Source organism: Saccostrea cucullata, unplaced genomic scaffold (genome assembly GCF_032062105.1).
Source record: "Saccostrea cucullata isolate Sc308-1 unplaced genomic scaffold, CSIRO_AGI_Scuc_v1 ctg8123, whole genome shotgun sequence".
Lineage (NCBI taxonomy): Eukaryota > Metazoa > Mollusca > Bivalvia > Ostreida > Ostreidae > Saccostrea > Saccostrea cuccullata.
The window spans coordinates 1-19,874 of NW_026926986.1; the positions used below are offsets into that span (position 1 = coordinate 1).

The window sequence follows — 19,874 nt, forward strand, 5'->3', positions numbered from 1 at the left end:
ACAACTGGCTTGACACCTGATTACAATAACTTGTAACTGTCCCGTGTCAATAAAAAGATTTGTTTAAAATAGTACAATAGTCATAGTATTGTTTATGTAAGTAGACAATTGCTTCACTTATTTTAATAATAAGGAAAATCACAAATTCATACACAACTGATAAGAGAAAAATTCAAACAAAGAGGCTAAGGGCCTTAATGGTCACTTGAGTGTGTAAAGTAATGAATACCACTGGAAAAAATCTACTGATTGAAACATAAAATAAAACATAGGTAATCGGAGATTACGAAGCTCACCTCGTCGAATGTTATCAGTTTAAGTAATGCATATCTCTGGTCACTCATTTGGAAAATGTAGGTCAGATCAAGCATCCGAAGCAAGTTTAAATTGTCCATCCTTAGATGCATCATCCATGCAAGTTTGGTCTAGTTAGGGCTTATAGTTTATTGGGAATAACCCGGTCACTAATCTGAAAAATGTAAGTCAGATCCAGCATCCGAAGCAAGTCTGGTAGTGTCCATCCCTAGATGCATTATCCATGCAATTTTGGTCCAGGTAGGGATTATAGTTACTTGGGAATGGACCTGCTCCAAAAACTTTTTAACCTGGCCACTCATCTGGAAAATGTAGGTAAGATCTAGCATCCGAAGCAAGTCTGGTAGTGTCCATCCCTAGATGCATCATCCATGCAAGATTTGTCCGGGTAGGGCTTATAGTTATTTGGGGATGGACCTGCTCTAAAAACTTTAACCTGGTCACTCATCTGGAAAATGTAGGTAAGATCTAGCATCCGAAGCAAGTCTGGTAGTGTCCATCCCTAGATGCATCATCCATGCAAGATTTGTCCGGGTAGGGCTTATAGTTATTTGGGGATGGACCTGCTCTAAAAACTTGAACTGGTCACTCATCTGGAAAATGTAAGTCAGATCCAGCATCGGAATCAAGTCTGGAAGTGTCCAACCTAGATGCATCATCCATACAAGTTTGGTCCAGGTGGGGCCTATAGTTACTTGGGAATGGACCTGCTCCAAAATCTTTAATCTGGTCACTCATCTGGAAAAGAAGGTCAGATCCAGCATCTGAAGCAAGTCTGGTAATGTCCGTCCCTAGATGCATCATCCTTGTTCAGGTAGGGCTTATAGTTACTTGGGAATGGACCTGCTCCTAAAACTTTAACCGGGACGCCGACGCCGGGGGTATAGCATAAGCTCATCTCGACTTCGTCAAGGTGAGCTAAAAACAAAATAAGTTGATAAATGAAGCTATATTGCACAAAACCAGTAGAAATAGGATGATCAGGGCTAAGCAAAATGATTCATTTATTACTCCAACACTATACTTACCTGTATTTGTCCCTTTCCCCATGAGGACAAAATAAAACCATATTTTAATAAACCGAATTCATTCCCTCTTTTGGTTTCTGAACATTAAATGTAAAGATACTTCATTCAATTTTTATTTGTCAATTATTTACAAGTCTACATGACCATTAAAAACAATGAAATTATTCTCATCAGACCCACTTCCCCTTACGCCCCTTGCCCTGAAACAAAAAATGCAATTTTGATTGAAGCATCCCTCCTCATCCTTTCTTGGAACTACTAATATTTGATCTTTCTTAAATATTAAAAGATAAAAAACAGATCACCAACACTTCGTGAGAATGCAGCAGTAAATTTATTTGGTTGACCGGTTTCGACCAGAGGCGGTCGTCATCAGAACAAATATACATGAAATGATTATAAACGAAGTAAAAATTGCGGACTACGTTACTATGTAAATAAAAAATGCGGACTTCATAACAACTCGCGGACTAAAATCTTTACATTAATAATCTGACAACCATAATCGTGTGAAATTGTCACAAAACTTTACATTACATTATTTATCCTTAATGATTAATTAAACAGTCCATAAATTCTGTGGATGGTTATTGTTCTATTTTGTAAGGACTCCGGTAATTCATCTTGGCAGACAGTTTTTGTAGATTCATTGGATGCGGACTTTACAGGTAAGGAATCCGGTAATTCATCTTGGAAAAATCAATAACAACATTAATCAACGCTTAAGAACAGAGGAGGTCTTTATCCACATCAAATCTCGTGCGGCTGCCTTTGTGTTTGACGTCAGTGGGCAAGGACTATTGAAATTGACATGGAAGTCCTCATGTAATTTATCTATTAATCTACATTTTTAAAGGCTAAATCTCCAATTTTATTTCACAATGAAATGGAAATATAAGGAATCACTGTCTAGTTAGTGTAGTATGCCAGGGACATCAACGATAGTGGGAAACATGGGATAATTTACAAGTCCTTACAAAATAGAACAATAACCATCCACAGAATTTATGGACTGTTTAATTAATCATAAAGGATAAATAATGTAATGTAAAGTTTTGTGACAATTTCACACGATTATGGTTGTCAAATTATTAATGTAAAGATTTTAGTCCGCAATTTTTTTTTTTTACATATTTTATGTATATTTGTTCTGATGACGACCGTCTCTGGTCGAAACCGGTCAACCAAATAAATTTACTGCTGCATTCTCACGAAGTGTTGGTGATCTGTTTTTTATCTTTTAGTTTATAACTTTAGGTACAGAGCCTATTGAATACCTTTCGGTATCCACACGTGAGAATCTTCCGCAATTTGAACCTCAGGGTGTTGGTCTCCAGTTTTTATTGTTTTGTTTCTTAAATATTGATCAGATTACCTTTTTTGAGTAAATTAATTTCCAAGAAACTATTTTATAATAATTGTGAGTATGGAAATAATGTAATAATGCAATGTTGATGGCATTTTACAATTTAAGTACATGCCTTTTAACCGTGGGTGATTAAAAAATACTACCTAGCAAATTAAATTACAAATTACTCTGTACTGCAAGTGTACTTTTGATCAACATTTGTCCTTTGTGGTTACATTGTGGTTACTCAGAGCCAATTTTACACAGGTTGACATGACTGCATGAAGGCAAGATGCATTAAATAAATTGCATTATTTTCTTGTGTTTTTTGATGGATAAGTGGAACCATGTTGTACATGTAAATTGTTACCTGGTATATTTAAAATAAGAGAGATCCACACTTGTTTTTCCGCTGAGATTCCTAAATTTGATTTTTGTTTTTAATGGATTATACTTGCATCAGTACTTTTACATGTTAACTTTGAAGAACTGTAAAATTGAAAATTCTCAGAAATAGGTGGATTTTAAATTTAATAAATTTCTAAATGACACTGACAGACATGTTTAAATTCAATGAGAAGACTGTAAGTACATTTAGAAGTCTTGCTATTGCTAATTCAGTCAATGAATCCCTCCACATTTGATGCTGTAATCAATCACTGCCCTCCTCTTCATCTGATGTCTCCTCCTCTGCCTCCTCTAACCACTTTATCAAAGGAGCCACCTACAGACAGACACACATTGTTAACTGTAAATGTTAAACTATCAGTGAAAAGTGTCTTTTTATAATACTAAATGTATTAAATAGTTAATATTTCCATTTCTAATATTTTTCTCTGTGATATCTCTTTGAAAGTTAGCGGGAGTTTATTTCTTGATAATTCTGCTGGAATGTAAATTAGGCAGGTCGATAGGTCAGGAGCTAAGGAGGCCTAATACGCCTGCAAATATCGTGCGCATATGTCTCTGTGGCTGACGCTAAGGAGGCCAAATATGCATGTAAATCTCGTGCGGCTGCCTTTGTGTTTGACGTCAGTGGGCAAGGACTATTGAAATTGACATGGAAGTCCTAATGTAATTTAAATCTATTAACCTACATTTTTAAAGTCTAAATCTACAATTTTATTTCACAATGAAATGGAAATATAAGGAATCACTGTCTAGTTAGTGTAGTATGCCAGGGACATCAACGATAGTGGGAAACATGGGATAATTTATGCATAACAGGCAAAGCCCGTTATGCAAATTATCCCATGTTTCCCACTATTGTTGATGCCCTGGCATACTACACTAACCAGACAGTGATTCCTTAAATATTACATACTACATGTAAAATCCACATCATATTTTGTACCAGACATGTCAGTACATTCATGTAATATCCTACATGTATTTATCATATGTTTGAAATACTTAATATGAGAGTTCAAAAATAGATATTTAAGACTGTTTCATGCAAGCTTATGATTTTTCCTTTAAAATCAAGCCAAATTTGGGTCTTTGAAAACAAATTCCATAAAATTTAGTTAAGAACTATATATTACATGAAAATCAAATTCATAAATTTTAAACGCTATACACATGTTACTATCAGTTTGATGTGGATTTTGCACGCTGGCTGATACATGACGTAGATTTCCAGTCCTTGATATTCAGTGATTGTAACATTACCGATATCACATAGTGCAAAATCACTGTGTTTACCAATGAGTATGATCACAAGATTCTTCTAATTACTTTCAAGTGGAAATAAATTTCAAGTCAATCTTGTGTTCTTAGTTTTAAAATTTTGCATCTGTGATCAAATTATTGTAACTAACATATATCATGTGACTTATTTATTTTTTCTAGTCTTTGCAAGACAATGATTTTAATCTTATTTTAAGTTCAATGGTAAAGAGTTTTAGAGATGAGAGAACACTGTAATAAAAGACAGATTCTGTCCAGAATCAATATACATTCCCACCTGGTGTTTGATGGCCTTATATTCCTCCTCTTTGTCCAGGTTGTGCCACTTAATCAGGACTTGCTCTGACAAAATATCCAGGTCATAGAGGGTGTGGAGAATCTTAACTAGAAGTGTGTTCACCTTACTGTTACTCAAGGCAAAATCCTATAAATAAAGTGCAACATTTAAACTCATAGAGTATACAAGACACTACAAGCAACATTAGGTCAAATTTTCACAGAGTAATATATAAATACATAGGTTTGATTACATTTTTTAATTCTGTTCAGAACACATTGAAGATATGTATGGCTATTTGTAATAACCAAACCAAAATACTGTATAACAGGTTGTTTTTACTGCTGTTAAATTTTTACGAATTTTGGATCAAATAGGGTGATTTAAATTTTTAGGTGTTAAATTTTTACGAATTGAGCATGTCCGTAAAAATTAGTTTCATCGGATGTAAAATTCCAGATCAATGATTGTTAACACTTTGAATGCATTTACAAATACAACCAATTGAAAAAAGAAAAAATTTCCCTCTGATAACTATGTCATAATTAGAAGATTGTAATAAGGAAAGGATTATCTTACCTCTAGAGCGTGTAGACAGTCTAACTGAGATTCCTCCCCTTTAATGTAGTTCTTGATTAAAGAACTATACTTTACAAAATTCTGTGAAAAAAAAGATAGTTTTTTAATAGATCTATGTATTAAGCTTCTACATTCTCTGCATTACAAGATTATGGCTTCAAAAGAATTTTCCAATTTGACCCCCTACATGTTACATGTAATGTTTGTTACAAGTCTGAGCATATGCTATTTTAAAGAGAAAGTTTACAACTGGAACCCATTTTCAGTCTGTTCCATTCATAATGTTCAAATTGAAGTTAAGGAGTCATCTATGTCCTTTTGAGAACTCCTTACTTCCTTGAAATTTGTTCTCGGCCCTGTCAATGAGGTCTGTACATGCATACAACACTTTTTTCTCCTTTTAACATTTCAGACTTTCAGTTTCCCTTCACCTTACCTTTTTGACACTAACAAGCTGAGCACCTGGATCCAGATCCTGCGATTCTCTGAGAGGAATCTCAATCAGACCTTTCATCACCATTCCATACAAATCTGTGATGGCTATATTGTAGGTATGCCTGAAAATCGGAATAGTTGTGGCCTTCAAGAAAACTATGATCATAATTCCTTTCATGCTAAAAAAACATATCTGTTGTTTTGTATGTACATTATGTACATTGTGTAGATTGATTTCCAATACAAGCTGTCTTTAATAATATTTTGACTACATGGATTTCCTACACCAGATTTCTTTAATGAAGCTTTGGCTCTGCTGATAAGTATTTATAACATGGGAAGTAAAATTTGCTTTCTGAACATTTATAAAATTGTATGCTGCTGTTTACTTTAAATCAAAAACAAAAACTTTTAGGAGGAGAGGCAATTTTTCCAATGTTTTTGTTTAGTTGCCATCATCAATGCAAAATGCGGCCAAAATGTACAATGATCCTCTCCCATTCTGGTCGTGGTTGAATGAGAAGAGAATATTTCGTAGCTCATTAAAACACTGACCAATGCAAGTAAAGTATAGTCTGATAATGAACTTTGATGTGATCTTTCAATACCCAATTGCAATGTACGAAACACTGCTGATGTAGAATGTTGATTTCAATTGCGATGGAAATAAAACTTGTCATTAACTGAATATGACATCACAATAGAAGGGCATAAATATTCACAATTACGACACTTTTTGTGATCAAGCAGCCACAGGATGCAGACTCTGGACCGTGGCTTGAGACGATGAGCTGCCATGGTTATAATTTTATTAACATACTCATTAGAAACTCACTTGAGAGAGTTAATTTCCAGAATCAGGTTTTCTGTTGTGTAGTTGTCTTCCTTGGCTTTCACCAGTGTATCCAGCAACTCACTGTAGAATACTACAAATAAAATGACTTTTCAAGTAGACTGTACAAGGCTAGAAATTACAATAGCTGAATAGAAATCTGTGAAATCACAAATTTTTCGTGGAAGTTATTTTTGCTGTTCTGAGGTTTGAGGAGACCCATGAATTCATGTCCACCACAAAATGTAAAATGTTGCATACATACAATGTAACTACTGAACAATTCTTCATCCACTAAAATCAAGTCCCCATGAACCAAGAGTTTACCCCATGAAAATATGTGATTTTACAACTTATTTCAACTCACATTCTTCATCATCCAGCATGGCCTCATCCACACTGGACTGTTTGGAGAGGCTGGAGGTTTCTGTAGAGGATTCTGATTGGATACTGAGGCCCCACATGTCCTGTACAATGTCATTGTCTTCCTCATCGCTGTCCTCGGGAGGCTGATAGAGAAAGGCCTGCGATTTACTACCATAATTCATAATGCTCACTGCGTCTGTAGTTCAAAAAGAAACCAAAGATTAAATAAATATTAAATCTCTTTTATTACAGCTATTGAAAATATAGATTTTTTGTATTCAATATCCTTTTCCACTTAAAAATAAAAAAAAAACCACTTCCAACACTAATAATGTGTACTGGTATATACCGTATAACGGGTATTTTTTACGGGCTGCTAATTTTTACGAGTTTTATAAATCCGTAAAATTTAAACGCGTAAAATTTCACAGAAGTATAAAACACCTCGCCTAAATTTTGAACATCGTATAATGAGCATATTACAGTGCTATAACTGCCATTTAGCTAAGTACCTGGAGGCTATAGAATTAGTACTGACAACCGTTGGTATTTGCTGGGACTTTTTAATTGATTATCAATTAAGATCAAACAAGTAAATCTTAATTAATCCACAACATATACAAACATCGTCAATTACCTGGTTACTCTTACGGGACGCATAATTTCTGATAATGGCTTAATTATTACAGACTGAAGTCTTCAAATTATATCCGTTTTTCTTTAACCCTTTCTTCTTTATTTGCTTGCAGTAAAAACATCGACATTTTGATATACTGTAATCCGTGTCCCCTGTACTTTTGTCAAAATTAATCATGATGATTTGAGTTGTCTCTCTTTGTTTCCGTTAAAAAGACGGGCATGTGGTGCGCAAGAATAATGACGCGTAGACATGTGTATTAATTAATAAAATGCCGCGCCACAGCATGATACGCCCGTCAAAAAAAATACAATTTTCTTGAACAGTTTAGTGTGCAAGAAAATCACGTCAACCTTGATTCCAAGATTTCCATGATTTTTCCATTCCTTCAAATATTTATCCATTTCCTGTGATCTAGGCATTAATTATAATAAATATTACATCATTAATAGATTTCTATGCTGGTTGTGTTAAGGCCGGTTTACACTATGCATCTTGACACATGCATCTTGGATGCATGTGTCAAGATTCACAGTGTAATAGCCACTTGTTTCAAATTTAATGGATCTTGCATCTTGAACGATCGAATAGAACTTGTTCTATTCCGTGCTTCAAGATGCATGGAACTAACCAATGAAAAGAAAGGTCAGAGTTGAGATTGAACCATAAGCCTTATTTTCCTTCATATTTACCCAAGATACACAAAAACAGAAAATACTGATTAAAACTACAATTAGAAAAACTTATTTGATTATCATAATATAGAGGGGTTTTTGTTTTGGAATGAATATAAATTATATCTTCCAAGAATTATCATAAAAAGGAAATTAAGAATGATTTGTTCAGCTAAAATAAATATGGAAATGAAATTTGAAGGTATTGTTATTTTTTTAAGAAGATAAATTTCATCTTTACAAAGTATTCTTAAGATGCATGCATCAAGACACATAGTGTAAATAAGAAGATGCATGAGGCAAAATTGAAGCATGAGTTTAGATGCATGTGTCAAGATGCATAGTGTAAACCGGCCTTTAGACCTTGTCAAATGCCCATCATATTAAACTATATCAAATTAGTCTTAACATCTTAATCTATACCAAATTAATTTTGAAAAGAAAAGGCCTGGCCATCAAATGACATATGCTATAAACTGACCAGCACTTTTTCTGTCTAAATCCCCAAAGGATACAGATAAGCCGCTTGATCAGCTAACCTTCCTACATTGAACTCATTAATTAATCTTTAACTGGATGCTTGTCTACTCATTTCTACCAAGAGATGAATAGGTCTGCACTATCTACCATAAATTTTTTTTAAACATAATAAAATATTCAACGATTTTTTTTGGTTGAGATTTAATGTCCGACAGGTTTTAATATGTAATTCATTTGGACATGCTGATTCCACCCCACCCCTTAAATTTAGTTTTTTTTATTAATAATATTATATAATATCAGATTAGTCTATTATGCAATATCAAATTAGTTTTAATTACTTTTCATCAAATTCATTTTAAAACTTAAACTTAGGCTAGCCAACAAGAGCTATTTTTAATCCAACAGGCTTACCCATCTCCCCAATACTCAAGGGATATAGATAACACCAATGCTCTGTCAGTTAGCTCCTCGCACTCAAAACCCATTAATTTCTCTCTAATTTGACATGCAATTTTCTGTTATCAAAATTCTTCTTGACCAGTGCTTGATAATTACACTCAAGGGAGAGGTAGGATTTCTCTAACATACATTATATTTGTTATAGATTGCTGTCAAGTATATGCTTAAAAAAATAAGTATTTTCTTGATTTAACACTTTTTTAATAAGAAGAGAGCAATACTCTTACATAATTTGGGATGCTTAAATGAATAGTAAAAAGACACATTTTTTTTTTAATTTCACTTAAATTAAAGGTCACAGTGACCTTGAAATAGGTCGCGACACACCTTCTACCTAACATGCATAAACTGGCCAAGTTTGATGATTGTTAGTCTTATAGTTTTCTAGTTATGGGCCGGAAAGGATTTTTCCATATTTGGCTATAACTTCTTAAAAGGTCAGAGTGACGTACTTTTTGTGCGCGACACACCTTCTACCCAAGATGCATCAAATGACAAAGTTTGATAATCCTAGGCCTAATAGTATTAAAGTTATGAGCCAGAAACGAAAAAGCTAACAGACAGACGGACAGACGGATGGACACAAAGCCTATAACATAATACGTCCCGTCTTAAGACGGGCGTATAAAAAAGGAATAAGTTCATGGCATGTGATAATGGTGCTATATAAAGATATTTAGATTAATAAACATATCATCATTTAATGTATCGACTCTCATTATCATGGGAACACGTTTTCATTTACATCGGGTTGTCCAGACACATTTAAAACATGAATTTGTATGTTAACGTATTCAAAAAGCTAAAACATTGATCTGGAACTTCACCTCCGATGATTTTAATTTTTATGGACATGTTCAATTCATAAAAAAATTAACACATAAAAAATTAAATCACCCTATTTCAACCGAAATTTGTAAAAATTTACAGCAGTAAAAATTACTTGATATACGGTATTCTCCCAGGAGATAAAATTGTAACTTACCAAGCTAACACAAATACATATCAATGTGAATTAAAACCAATTACACAAAAGATACTTAACCAGCCAAGAATTATTTCAGAACAAAATTAATAGAACGTACCCTGATCAGCCTCTGTCAAGTCATCGCCAAAATCATCGTCCTCATCTTTTGATGACTGTAAACGAGTTCCAGACTCAATTCTTATACTTGGACCAACCTCAACCTATGGCATTAAGAATACATTCAAACACTTGAAATGATCAATCTACATGTTGTGCTTGCATTTTATACTTTTCACATTTCGTTTCTTTGGTAACTGCCATGCATGTAGAACAAAATATGTTTGGTTACCAATCTTTGACACCCTATAAAAATTTAAATGATTATGCTAAAAATATAGTTATCTGCATATGTAAAACGAATAAAATATTGAATCAATGCCATGTTACATTTCATAATAATATTGATTATAATCATAATACCTAATTCATAGTATACATCATTTACTGATTTTCGAAGAAATATTGGAAGAACTTACATTCATGGACAAAATACAGCCAGGTTGGACTGAAGTTGATGAGTAGATGACAACATTATCACAGACGATAGATGTATTAACACAACAGTTATCTTCAATGGTTACCCCATCCCAGATATAAGCATTCTCAATGGTCACATTACTTCCTGTCAAGGGAAAGAAACAGGATAATTTAATAAAGAAGCATGTTAGGTTAAAAGCCCTATGAAATAAAGGGTAAGGTTATCTTGACTTAGCTGCAGATCTGTAGCTCACTGGTCTGAAAAATTTGGATGGCTGACCAGAGATCTACAGTGCCATCCATAGGAAAGCTGTATATTTATTGCACACAAAAAGTTGCGCTCATTTTTGGATTAAGATCTCCAAATTCTTACCTAAACTGTGCAAAGGCTCAATTTCAAAATATTCCTTAGACCCCTATCAACTATACTTTCCTATTTTATATCTGCATGATGAGCGTTGGACAGAACTAGCTTGCCGTCCAAAATGGCAGTTTACACAGACAAAATTTTTTATGGTTTCCGTTTCAGGCCCAGAAGAGTTATTTGCAACGATTATAAGGAATGTTTTGTTGTGGAAATAGTACAAGAATATGTTAGGAACACACGGTTAAAAATATTTTGAGATTGTGGTTTGAAAAACACAGTGAAATAAATCGAGAAACAGCGCACTTTTTTGTGCGCAATAAATATATAGTTTTTTCAATGGGTGGCACTGAAGCTCTCTGATCTGTCAATATTTTTTTTTCAGAGAGCTACAATTCTGCAGCTAATCTTGACTTATCAAAACAAAAAGGCAGATTTTTGTGAAATTTTAATATACTTAATTTGAAAGTAAGTACAGTCAAACCTCATTATCTCAAACTTTTGACACATCTAAGGATGCGAGATATTCAGAGTAAAACATGACATTATAAGAAAAAAGAGCTTGGGGCTTCAAAATCATGGTATTTGATATCTGGTGCTCCAGATACTGAAGTTCAACTGTCTTTTCTTTTTACTTTTGATATTTGTTGCTGAATGACTGACCTATTTTGCAATCTTTGCCTATCACTGAGTCAGTTATCTTAGTATCACTACCAATTCTTGTTCCTCTCCCCACCAAAACATTCTTCTCCAGAACACAACCTCTGTCAAGGAAAGGTACATATTAAAGGAATAGAAAATATCTGTACAAATATCAACTTCAATATTCTGACAAGTGTAAATGAAATATAAAAGAAATACACATTAATAATTTTCAGAGAGAGTTGATGATTATGCTACAATCATCTTAAAATTATAACAGAAAATTGAGTATTCTTTATTATTTGAAAACTTGTGCATTAAAGATCTGATGTAAATATGTTTGGTATAATGTATATGTAGGGAGAGGGCGTAATAAGTTTTTAGAACTTTTGCCCAATCCCAATTGTAAAGTATAAGCAATAAAATATGTTCAAATCAAATCAAAGATCTGAACAAGCACTCTGTTATAATCATTACTCGTTAGTACACCTACTTGGCCAGTGTGACGTCCTTGCTGGTGTAGATGTTATGTCGACTATGGGAGATAACCTGTCCCTGTTCATCAGTCTGGGTATCGGGCACCAACGGGTATGACCACCGACAAATCACATCATGACTGCAACAAACAAATACAACTCGGTCAATAATAAATGTCCCTCAACACTACCAGACTTAACAGTGAGGAGAGAGAGGAAGGATTTAACTCTGGTCAACTATTACTATTTACATCTGAATCTTTTTGCAGTAACTGATAAATGCATGATTTTTTCCAGACATTTCTGGGAACAATTTACATTTTTGTCATTAATAAATATTGATGACATTTATTAAGTGTCTGGTTTTTTTTTCAATTTATTTAATCTTTGGTTTTTAGTCAAAAATCATTACGCATGCCATCCATCTTACTTATACATGGAGTGAAATGCAAGCATTTCAAAGAAAAAATTGGAATTCAATTTCAAGTCAGGAAATGTTTCCTCTACTAAAGTCTTACACAATACAGCTTCCTACCTGACAGCGTCATACATCTGGAGATTAGAAATTCTACCCATGTATCCGTCATTGATCACACACACGTGCATTGTCTTCTCCATGATCTGAAATTAAAATGCACATGAAGTAAGTCATAATGTCAACTGAACAGAGTAAATAAAAGGAATGAAAATGAAGTTCAGACTTTTAAAATTCTTTATATATTCAGGGGGGGGGGGGGGGGCTGAGATTCTTCATTAATCCCTATGAGAAGATGTCAAAATAAAAGTAAGTTTTTAAATTGCAAGTGACTCATAATAAGATCATTTCTAAAAACAGGAAAAAAATCCTTATCCTTTTTCAGCTGCAAATAATTTTAAAGGTGGGTATCTCCAATAAACCTAAAATATAATGTTGAATACTGGTAATCATGTAATGACACTTCAAAGAAAAATGTTAGAATTTTATTGATCACTGAAACAAGCACTGTAAATAATGAAAGTGAACAGGTAACAAATGCAAGTAAATTATGGAACTGGCTCACATCTTCATTGATGAGAATCCCTTTCACAAAATCATCTCTGTTGAGGTAATCAAAGTTATCCTTGTAAAGGGAGAGAACCTCTGGTGAACACACACTGATCTGACTGTCCAGGAGATCATATCTCAGCTGCACATTATCATTGTCCGTCAAAACTTCCTGAAAATAGTCATTAATATCAGTTTTAAAACATTACCCATTAAGCTATACATGTATTGACATGCATTCCCATAGAATTTTACTCATGAGAGAAAATCTAAGTTTTTAGAACTTATGTCCAATCCCTTTGACATATTGTCAATAGAATATCGATGTTCAAAGCAATTTTTACTTAAAAGTGCACTGTTCCTATTTCTGATGAGTTATTCTTTATTTTATGGGAAAAAATATAAGAAAAACCATAAATACTTAATGTATTTTTACCACAGGAATGTGTAGTTTGGACTGTTCTGTGACTCTCTGATAGTGTAAGACTCGACTAGATGACTGATCTATTGCCAGGAAAATGTCATCCTCTTTGTTTCGGGACCTGTGACCAGGGGGCACCTTCTGGAAAATCATGGTCATCACAGAGTTTCTATTCTTGGGGTCAGTTTTGTCTTCTCGTCTCTTTCTGTCAAATAAAAAGCAATATTCTTTGTACTGGCCTTAATAATAGTTCTGACATAATTTTTTTCTTTTAACTTCTTAAGGACTCTCTATTTTAAAATCTCCTACTATAATTCTACCAGTCATGCAACCAATTTCTATTCTGCATTTCTAAATGTTAGGAGATATTCATGCAATTAATCATTTTATCCTATAAAAAATTTATTTCTAAATTTAAATAAATGATCAATGATTTAGTATTTCCTATCTTAAATAACTATTTCAAAATCCATGCACTTGGTACATGCATTATGTATACTAGGTTACCACATACTATGCTCTTGTTTCAATTTACTGTGCTCATCAGCACATTCAACAAAAGACAATTATACTTTCTTTGTGTTTCCTATGAGCAACTCACATTTTCTCACGTTAAAAATCCAAGTTTATCTGCATATACATGTATACATACATACACATGCAATTAAAGCTTACTTGTGTTCTTCCAACACGTCTTGAAGCCTGATATTAGCCACCACATCGCCGTACACTAGGACGAAGTCACTCCTGATGACGGACTTGTCGTGGATCTCCCTCAGGGCATCCCCCATTGACATACAGCATTCCGAGAGGACCGGGGTGATGCTGCAGCTGCTACACTCACTCCATTTAGACTGCCTAATATATAGCATTGATCAATAAATTATACTATTCTAACCAGAAATCTCTGTCCAGACTGTAGCTCTACTGGTTTGTACTTATAACAAAGAATGAGAAAAGAAGCCATTGCCATCAGACCAAAACTGTAGAAGGAGTAGCGTTTAAAGGAATTTCACAGACATTTCTACTTTTAGTAACAATAGCAACACTGTTCATCGAAATCAAAAACCAATGCACTATTTTATGTATCTTAGTGTAGTCTACTTGTGTGCCAAGTTATAATGAAATCAGATCAAAACTGTAGGAGGAGTAGCATTTTAAAAGAATTTCACAGAAAATTCTATTTTTAGTAACCATGGCAACACCGTTCATCGAAATCAAAAACCAATATACAGAATTATGTATCTTAATGTTTTCTACTTGTGTGTGCCAAGTTATATTGAAATCAGATCAAAACTGTAGAAGGAGTAGCGTTTTAAAGGAATTTCATAGAAAATTCTATTTTTAGTAACCATGACAACACGTTCATCAAAATCAAAAACCCATGCACTGTTTTATGTATCTTAGTGTAGTCTACTTGTTTGCCAAGTTATATTGAAATCAGATCAAAACTGTAGAAGGAGTAGCGTTTTAAAGGAATTTCACAGAAAATTCTATTTTTAGTAACCATGGCAACACCGTTCATCAAAATCAAAACCCAATGCACTATTTTATGTATCTTAGTGTAGTCTACTTGTTTGCCAAGTTATATTGAAATCAGATCAAAACTGTAGGAGGAGTAGCATTTTAAAGGACTTTCACAGAAAATTATATTTTTAGTAACCATGGCAACACCGTTCATCAAAATCAAGAACCCATGCACAATTTTTTGTGTCTTGGTGAAGTCTACTTGTGTGCCAAGTTATATTGAAATCAGATCAAAACTGTAGAAGGAGTAGCGTTTTAAAGGACTTTTACAGAAAATTCTATTTTTAGTAACCATGGCAACACCGTTCATCAAAATCAAAAACCCATGCATTATATTATGTGTCTTAGTGTAGTCTACTTGTGTGCCAAGTTATATTAAAATCAGACCAAAACTGTAGGAGGAGTAGCATTTTGAAAAATTGTTTACAGACAGACGGACAGCTAGACAGACAGACGGACATACGACGGACACCTTACTATCGCATAAGCTCTTCTGGTCTCTGACCAGTAGAGCTAAAAATTATATTCAAAATTAGCAATAGTTATATTAACAGAATATGTCAAGGATATTTTGGGGGCCTATTTTTGTTGTAAACAATTCAACTTTATCATTTTAATTATATACATATGATTTAAGTTGGTTTTTTTTTTTTTTTGATAAAATGAATAGTTTAGTTGTGCCTCCAGAAAGGTTGTCATAAATCTAACAAATATCAAGTTATAAAATGTCCTGAACTGATCTAAGATAATGTCATTAAATTAGTAAAAAAAATTAATTGCTCGAAAATTAAGTTTTAGTCTTATCCCCCTTCCCCCATGAAGACCAAATGGTTACCATGTTTAATGCAGCCACTGATTTCTCATCGATATATATATAATTTGGAGAAACGCCCTTTTTTCAAAAACTTTACACGTGATAACAGTGTTTTCAAATTCAAATCAAAGCCGGACAAATGGTTCTCAATAAACATGATAAAGCTTACTTGACCTCTTCAATGATCAATATTAATCTTTATATTTACAATGTTTTTTCTTTTTTTTTTTTTTCTTTTTTTTTTTTACATCAAATACTTTGCAAAACCATTTTTTTCCATTACAAAAACATTTACTAAAAGTGGTCAATCATTACTAACCTTAAGTGTGTTCTTATTTGATCTGCTAAATGACAGCAGAAGACATATATTTCTTGCACTCCTGCTGAAACTAAGAACTCTAGTGTGTAGTCCAGAATTGGTAAATTGGCAACAGGAAGGAGAGACTGAAAAAATAAATCGATATTGAATCAGCCAATTGATCAAACACAAATTTGGCAGAAAGAAAATCCACCAAGGCAGTGTAATTTTAATTGTTGGTTGGGTTACAGGAAAACAAACATTTTTTAGACCTAACGATACAAATTTTAAAGGAATTGGTCAAGATTATTCAGGACACTATGCATGGTTAATAGAACCAAAATTAACGTAAAGGAATGGAGAAAATTTATAGCTAGAACAGGAATTGAAAAGGGACCCCTGTATTACTGGTCAGGTTTTCTAACCTCTGAGCCAATCAGACCAATACCCAAACTTTATAAAACATCAGAGACTTTAGTAAAAGAGTGAAAAAAATGGCCTCTAGCAAATTAATATGCCTAAGGTAATGCTTAAACATACAGTGCCTTCATAGAGAGGGCTAAAATAGGCTGAGTCTGCTGCCCAATCCTATTCACCTTTACATCTGTGAATGAAATATTGTTTAAATAAAATTAACACCTTCATCTATTCAAACATAAAATGTGAATGTCATTGTCAGACTATCTAACAAAGTGGCCTTTGTGGTTTCTATAGACTTATGTCACCGGGTTTACAGGTGCGTGAAAGTCAGTCAATATATCAAGTCTCAATAGCTCAGTGATTAGAATGCTGGCACAGTAGGCCAGAGGCCCTGTGTTCAAATCCTGGTTGAGACTTGACTTTTCACCACCTGTGACATTTGGTGCCCAACGTATAAAAACCCAGAGTTCTCTTGGAATATGCTTCACACTTTTCCTTAACTCATAGAATTTGGGGACGAATTTCTCAGAGGGGAAATATGCCACTGGGTTCACAGGTGCGAGAAAGTCAGTCAATATATAGCGGGTCTCGATCAATAGCTCAGTGTTTAGAACGCTGCATGGCACGGTACGCCAGAGGCCCTGGGTTCAAGTCCAGGTTGAGACTTGACTTTTCACCACCTATGACATTTATTTACCAGGTATCCCTAGGAAAAGTGTGACAAGTGGTGACATAAACTATAAAATGGTGGCATTGGAATAACCTACTGAACATGTTAAAAACAATGCACTTCTTAGTTATAATTTATTTTTTCAGACATCACTTTCAACTTTGTAATTTTTTACGTTTGAGATTGAAGCCAAAAAATTCAGAAAAGGTTATTTATTACTTAGCATTGTTCAAAAAATAAATTAAGAGATTTTTCCATAGAACAACAATCGGGCTCGTTATCCAACTATTCATGACAGTTGCATCAGTGTTTCAATATTGCATCTAATTTTGTAAACAGTAGGATATAGACAACTAATTTCCACCTTAGGTTTTTCCTTTGTGATTGGTGCAAATCTAATATTAAAACTATCAGCAATAACAACAGCTTGAAAGACATCTTCTTGTTTGAGATCCTCTCCACGTTGTTTCCCTTTGCTTTTGGCTGCCATGATTGTTGACTTCCGGTTTATCACATTATTGAGATAGGGAAGTCAGGTTATAAAGGACCATTGTTTTTTAGTTATATTATTTTAATTATTTATTCTGATTTTTCAAAGTTGAATAACAAGAAAAATACAATATCTGACTTCAATAGTATATCGTTATATCTTTGAAACTTTAAAAAGTCATTCTAATTTAAAGACCTGTTCACCCCTTTGGAAATAATCTGAAAGTGGAAGGGAGTACAACTGTACATAGCTTTTCTGTTCTGACCATCTATGTTCTGACAAACTGTGGTAAGTAATGTTTGATTGTTGAAAGTGTTGAATTGGTAAATAGAGCTTACAAAATTTACAAAATGCGTTAAAATATTCGTACAATTCCATAGTTACCCAGTTTACTTAAAAAATGTATTTGAGTGAATGTAAAGTTCAGTGAAGTGAACTTTGAAAACTGCCGACTTCTATCTAAAAGACCTAAATTGAGAAAAGATTAACAACTTTGGTATTTACTAGGCATCCTCGCTTTCCAAGAATTGTTACCCGATCCAATTTTAGGAGCAATGTGGATCAAAGGCCCCTAGTTAGAATAATCTAACTGTGTCTCGGTACAGGCCCTCACCCGGGTCCGTAGGACAATATCATTTTAACGATAGAACATTCTATCTAAAAGGCCCCTAACGAATGGATGTGTACCCTTCTCTTTCTTAGAACAGTAGAATTATAAAAATTCATATCATAGGCCTATATTGAAAGACTAATAAAGTAAACTCATATCTGTGGCACATTATAAAAATGCATTCTAAAATCTTAATATATGGAAATAGTACTGAACCTCAAAGTCCCTTAAACAATACAAAATAGGGGCAGCGCAAACATGGACACCCATCAGAGGTGGGATTGGCATCATCAGGTGCCATAAAGGAGTGAGCATCCACTGTTTAACGGTCACACCTGCCGTATAATCCTTGTCATGTTCAAGAAATAACGTAAAAATCTGTTGTCAATATTCAATGCAGGCGTGGATCCAGGAATTGAAGTTATAGGGGGCGCCAAAGGTAGCAAGGGATCTGGGGGCCGCCTTGAGGCCCCCAGTGGGTCCAGGGCAAAGCCCTAGTGGGGGCCCAGGGGGCGAAGCCCCGGAAGCTCCTGGATTCTAGAGATTTTGTAGGGTAAAAATGAGGTCTACCAAGTATACATATTTACATTTTCTAGACGAAACTGTGATTTACGTTAATTTTGACAACTTAATTTAAATTTTGAAAACTTGAATCCGCCACTGCAATGTGTAAATAATGGCCTAATAGTTGTAGTACTGTTGTATTTTATTTTTAAACATTGGTCATCATTTGACTCAATGATAAACAAGTAGAGCTTTTAAAAAAACCTTACCATCTTTAGCAACAACCTTAAACAGTAAACTGATACACCTATCAGGCCGTATAATTTTTTTGAATTTCATGATTTTGTATTTCTACATTAGCTTTTTACTGGCATTAGCCCTACCACAGTTGTCGCTCTGTCATCTCCGTAGACTGACCGAGAGCTTTCGGCAAACCTTGGCTGATTCCGTTACCTTCTTCAAACAAGAAAGGGGAAAAGAATTATAACAAATTGTAAAGCCTGCATGCAATAAAAATCAAATTTTATTAGGTCACCTGAGTAAACTCAGGTGACCTATTGCTATCTGTTTTCGTCCGTCGTCGTGCGTCGTCCGTTAACATTTGAACATTTTCAGCTTCTTCTCTGCAACCACTGAACCAATTTCAACCAAATGTGGCACAAAAAGCATCTATGGGTGAAGGGGAACAAAAATTGTGAATTTCATGGTCCCTGCCCCCCTGGGGCCTGGGGGGTGGGGCAAAAACCACTAAAATTAATGCAATCTTTAAAAATCTTCTTCTTTACTCCTGGACATCAAGCAGTCAAACTGTTTGCATGATTGTAATCAGCATTGAGTCCTCTACCAAAATTATGAAATTCATGGCCCTGGGGTCAGGGGTTCTATTGCTAGGGCAGGGCTAAATAAGTACATAGTGAAAATGCATTATTTCTTTGAAAATCTTCTTCTCTGCTCCTGGGTATTAAATAAACTAACTAAGTGCATAGTT

The 19,874-nt window shown here is 34.2% G+C and overlaps 1 protein-coding gene across 1 annotated transcript; it reads right to left on the reverse strand.

The window, feature by feature from the left end:
• Window positions 1–3,203: 3,203 nt before the first annotated feature.
• Window positions 3,204–17,795, reverse strand: LOC134273156 (translation initiation factor eIF-2B subunit epsilon-like). The gene is made up of 16 exons (XM_062755328.1): window positions 17,647–17,795; window positions 16,214–16,338; window positions 14,229–14,411; window positions 13,569–13,758; window positions 13,149–13,304; window positions 12,644–12,729; window positions 12,126–12,248; window positions 11,654–11,754; window positions 10,626–10,771; window positions 10,208–10,310; window positions 6,871–7,065; window positions 6,507–6,597; window positions 5,673–5,793; window positions 5,237–5,317; window positions 4,658–4,804; window positions 3,204–3,415 (listed from the first exon to the last, which is right to left on the reverse strand). Exons 1-16 carry the CDS (start codon window positions 17,770–17,772, stop codon window positions 3,344–3,346), a joined length of 2,046 nt encoding a protein of 681 aa, XP_062611312.1. The 5' UTR covers window positions 17,773–17,795; the 3' UTR covers window positions 3,204–3,343.
• Window positions 17,796–19,874: the final 2,079 nt, after the last annotated feature.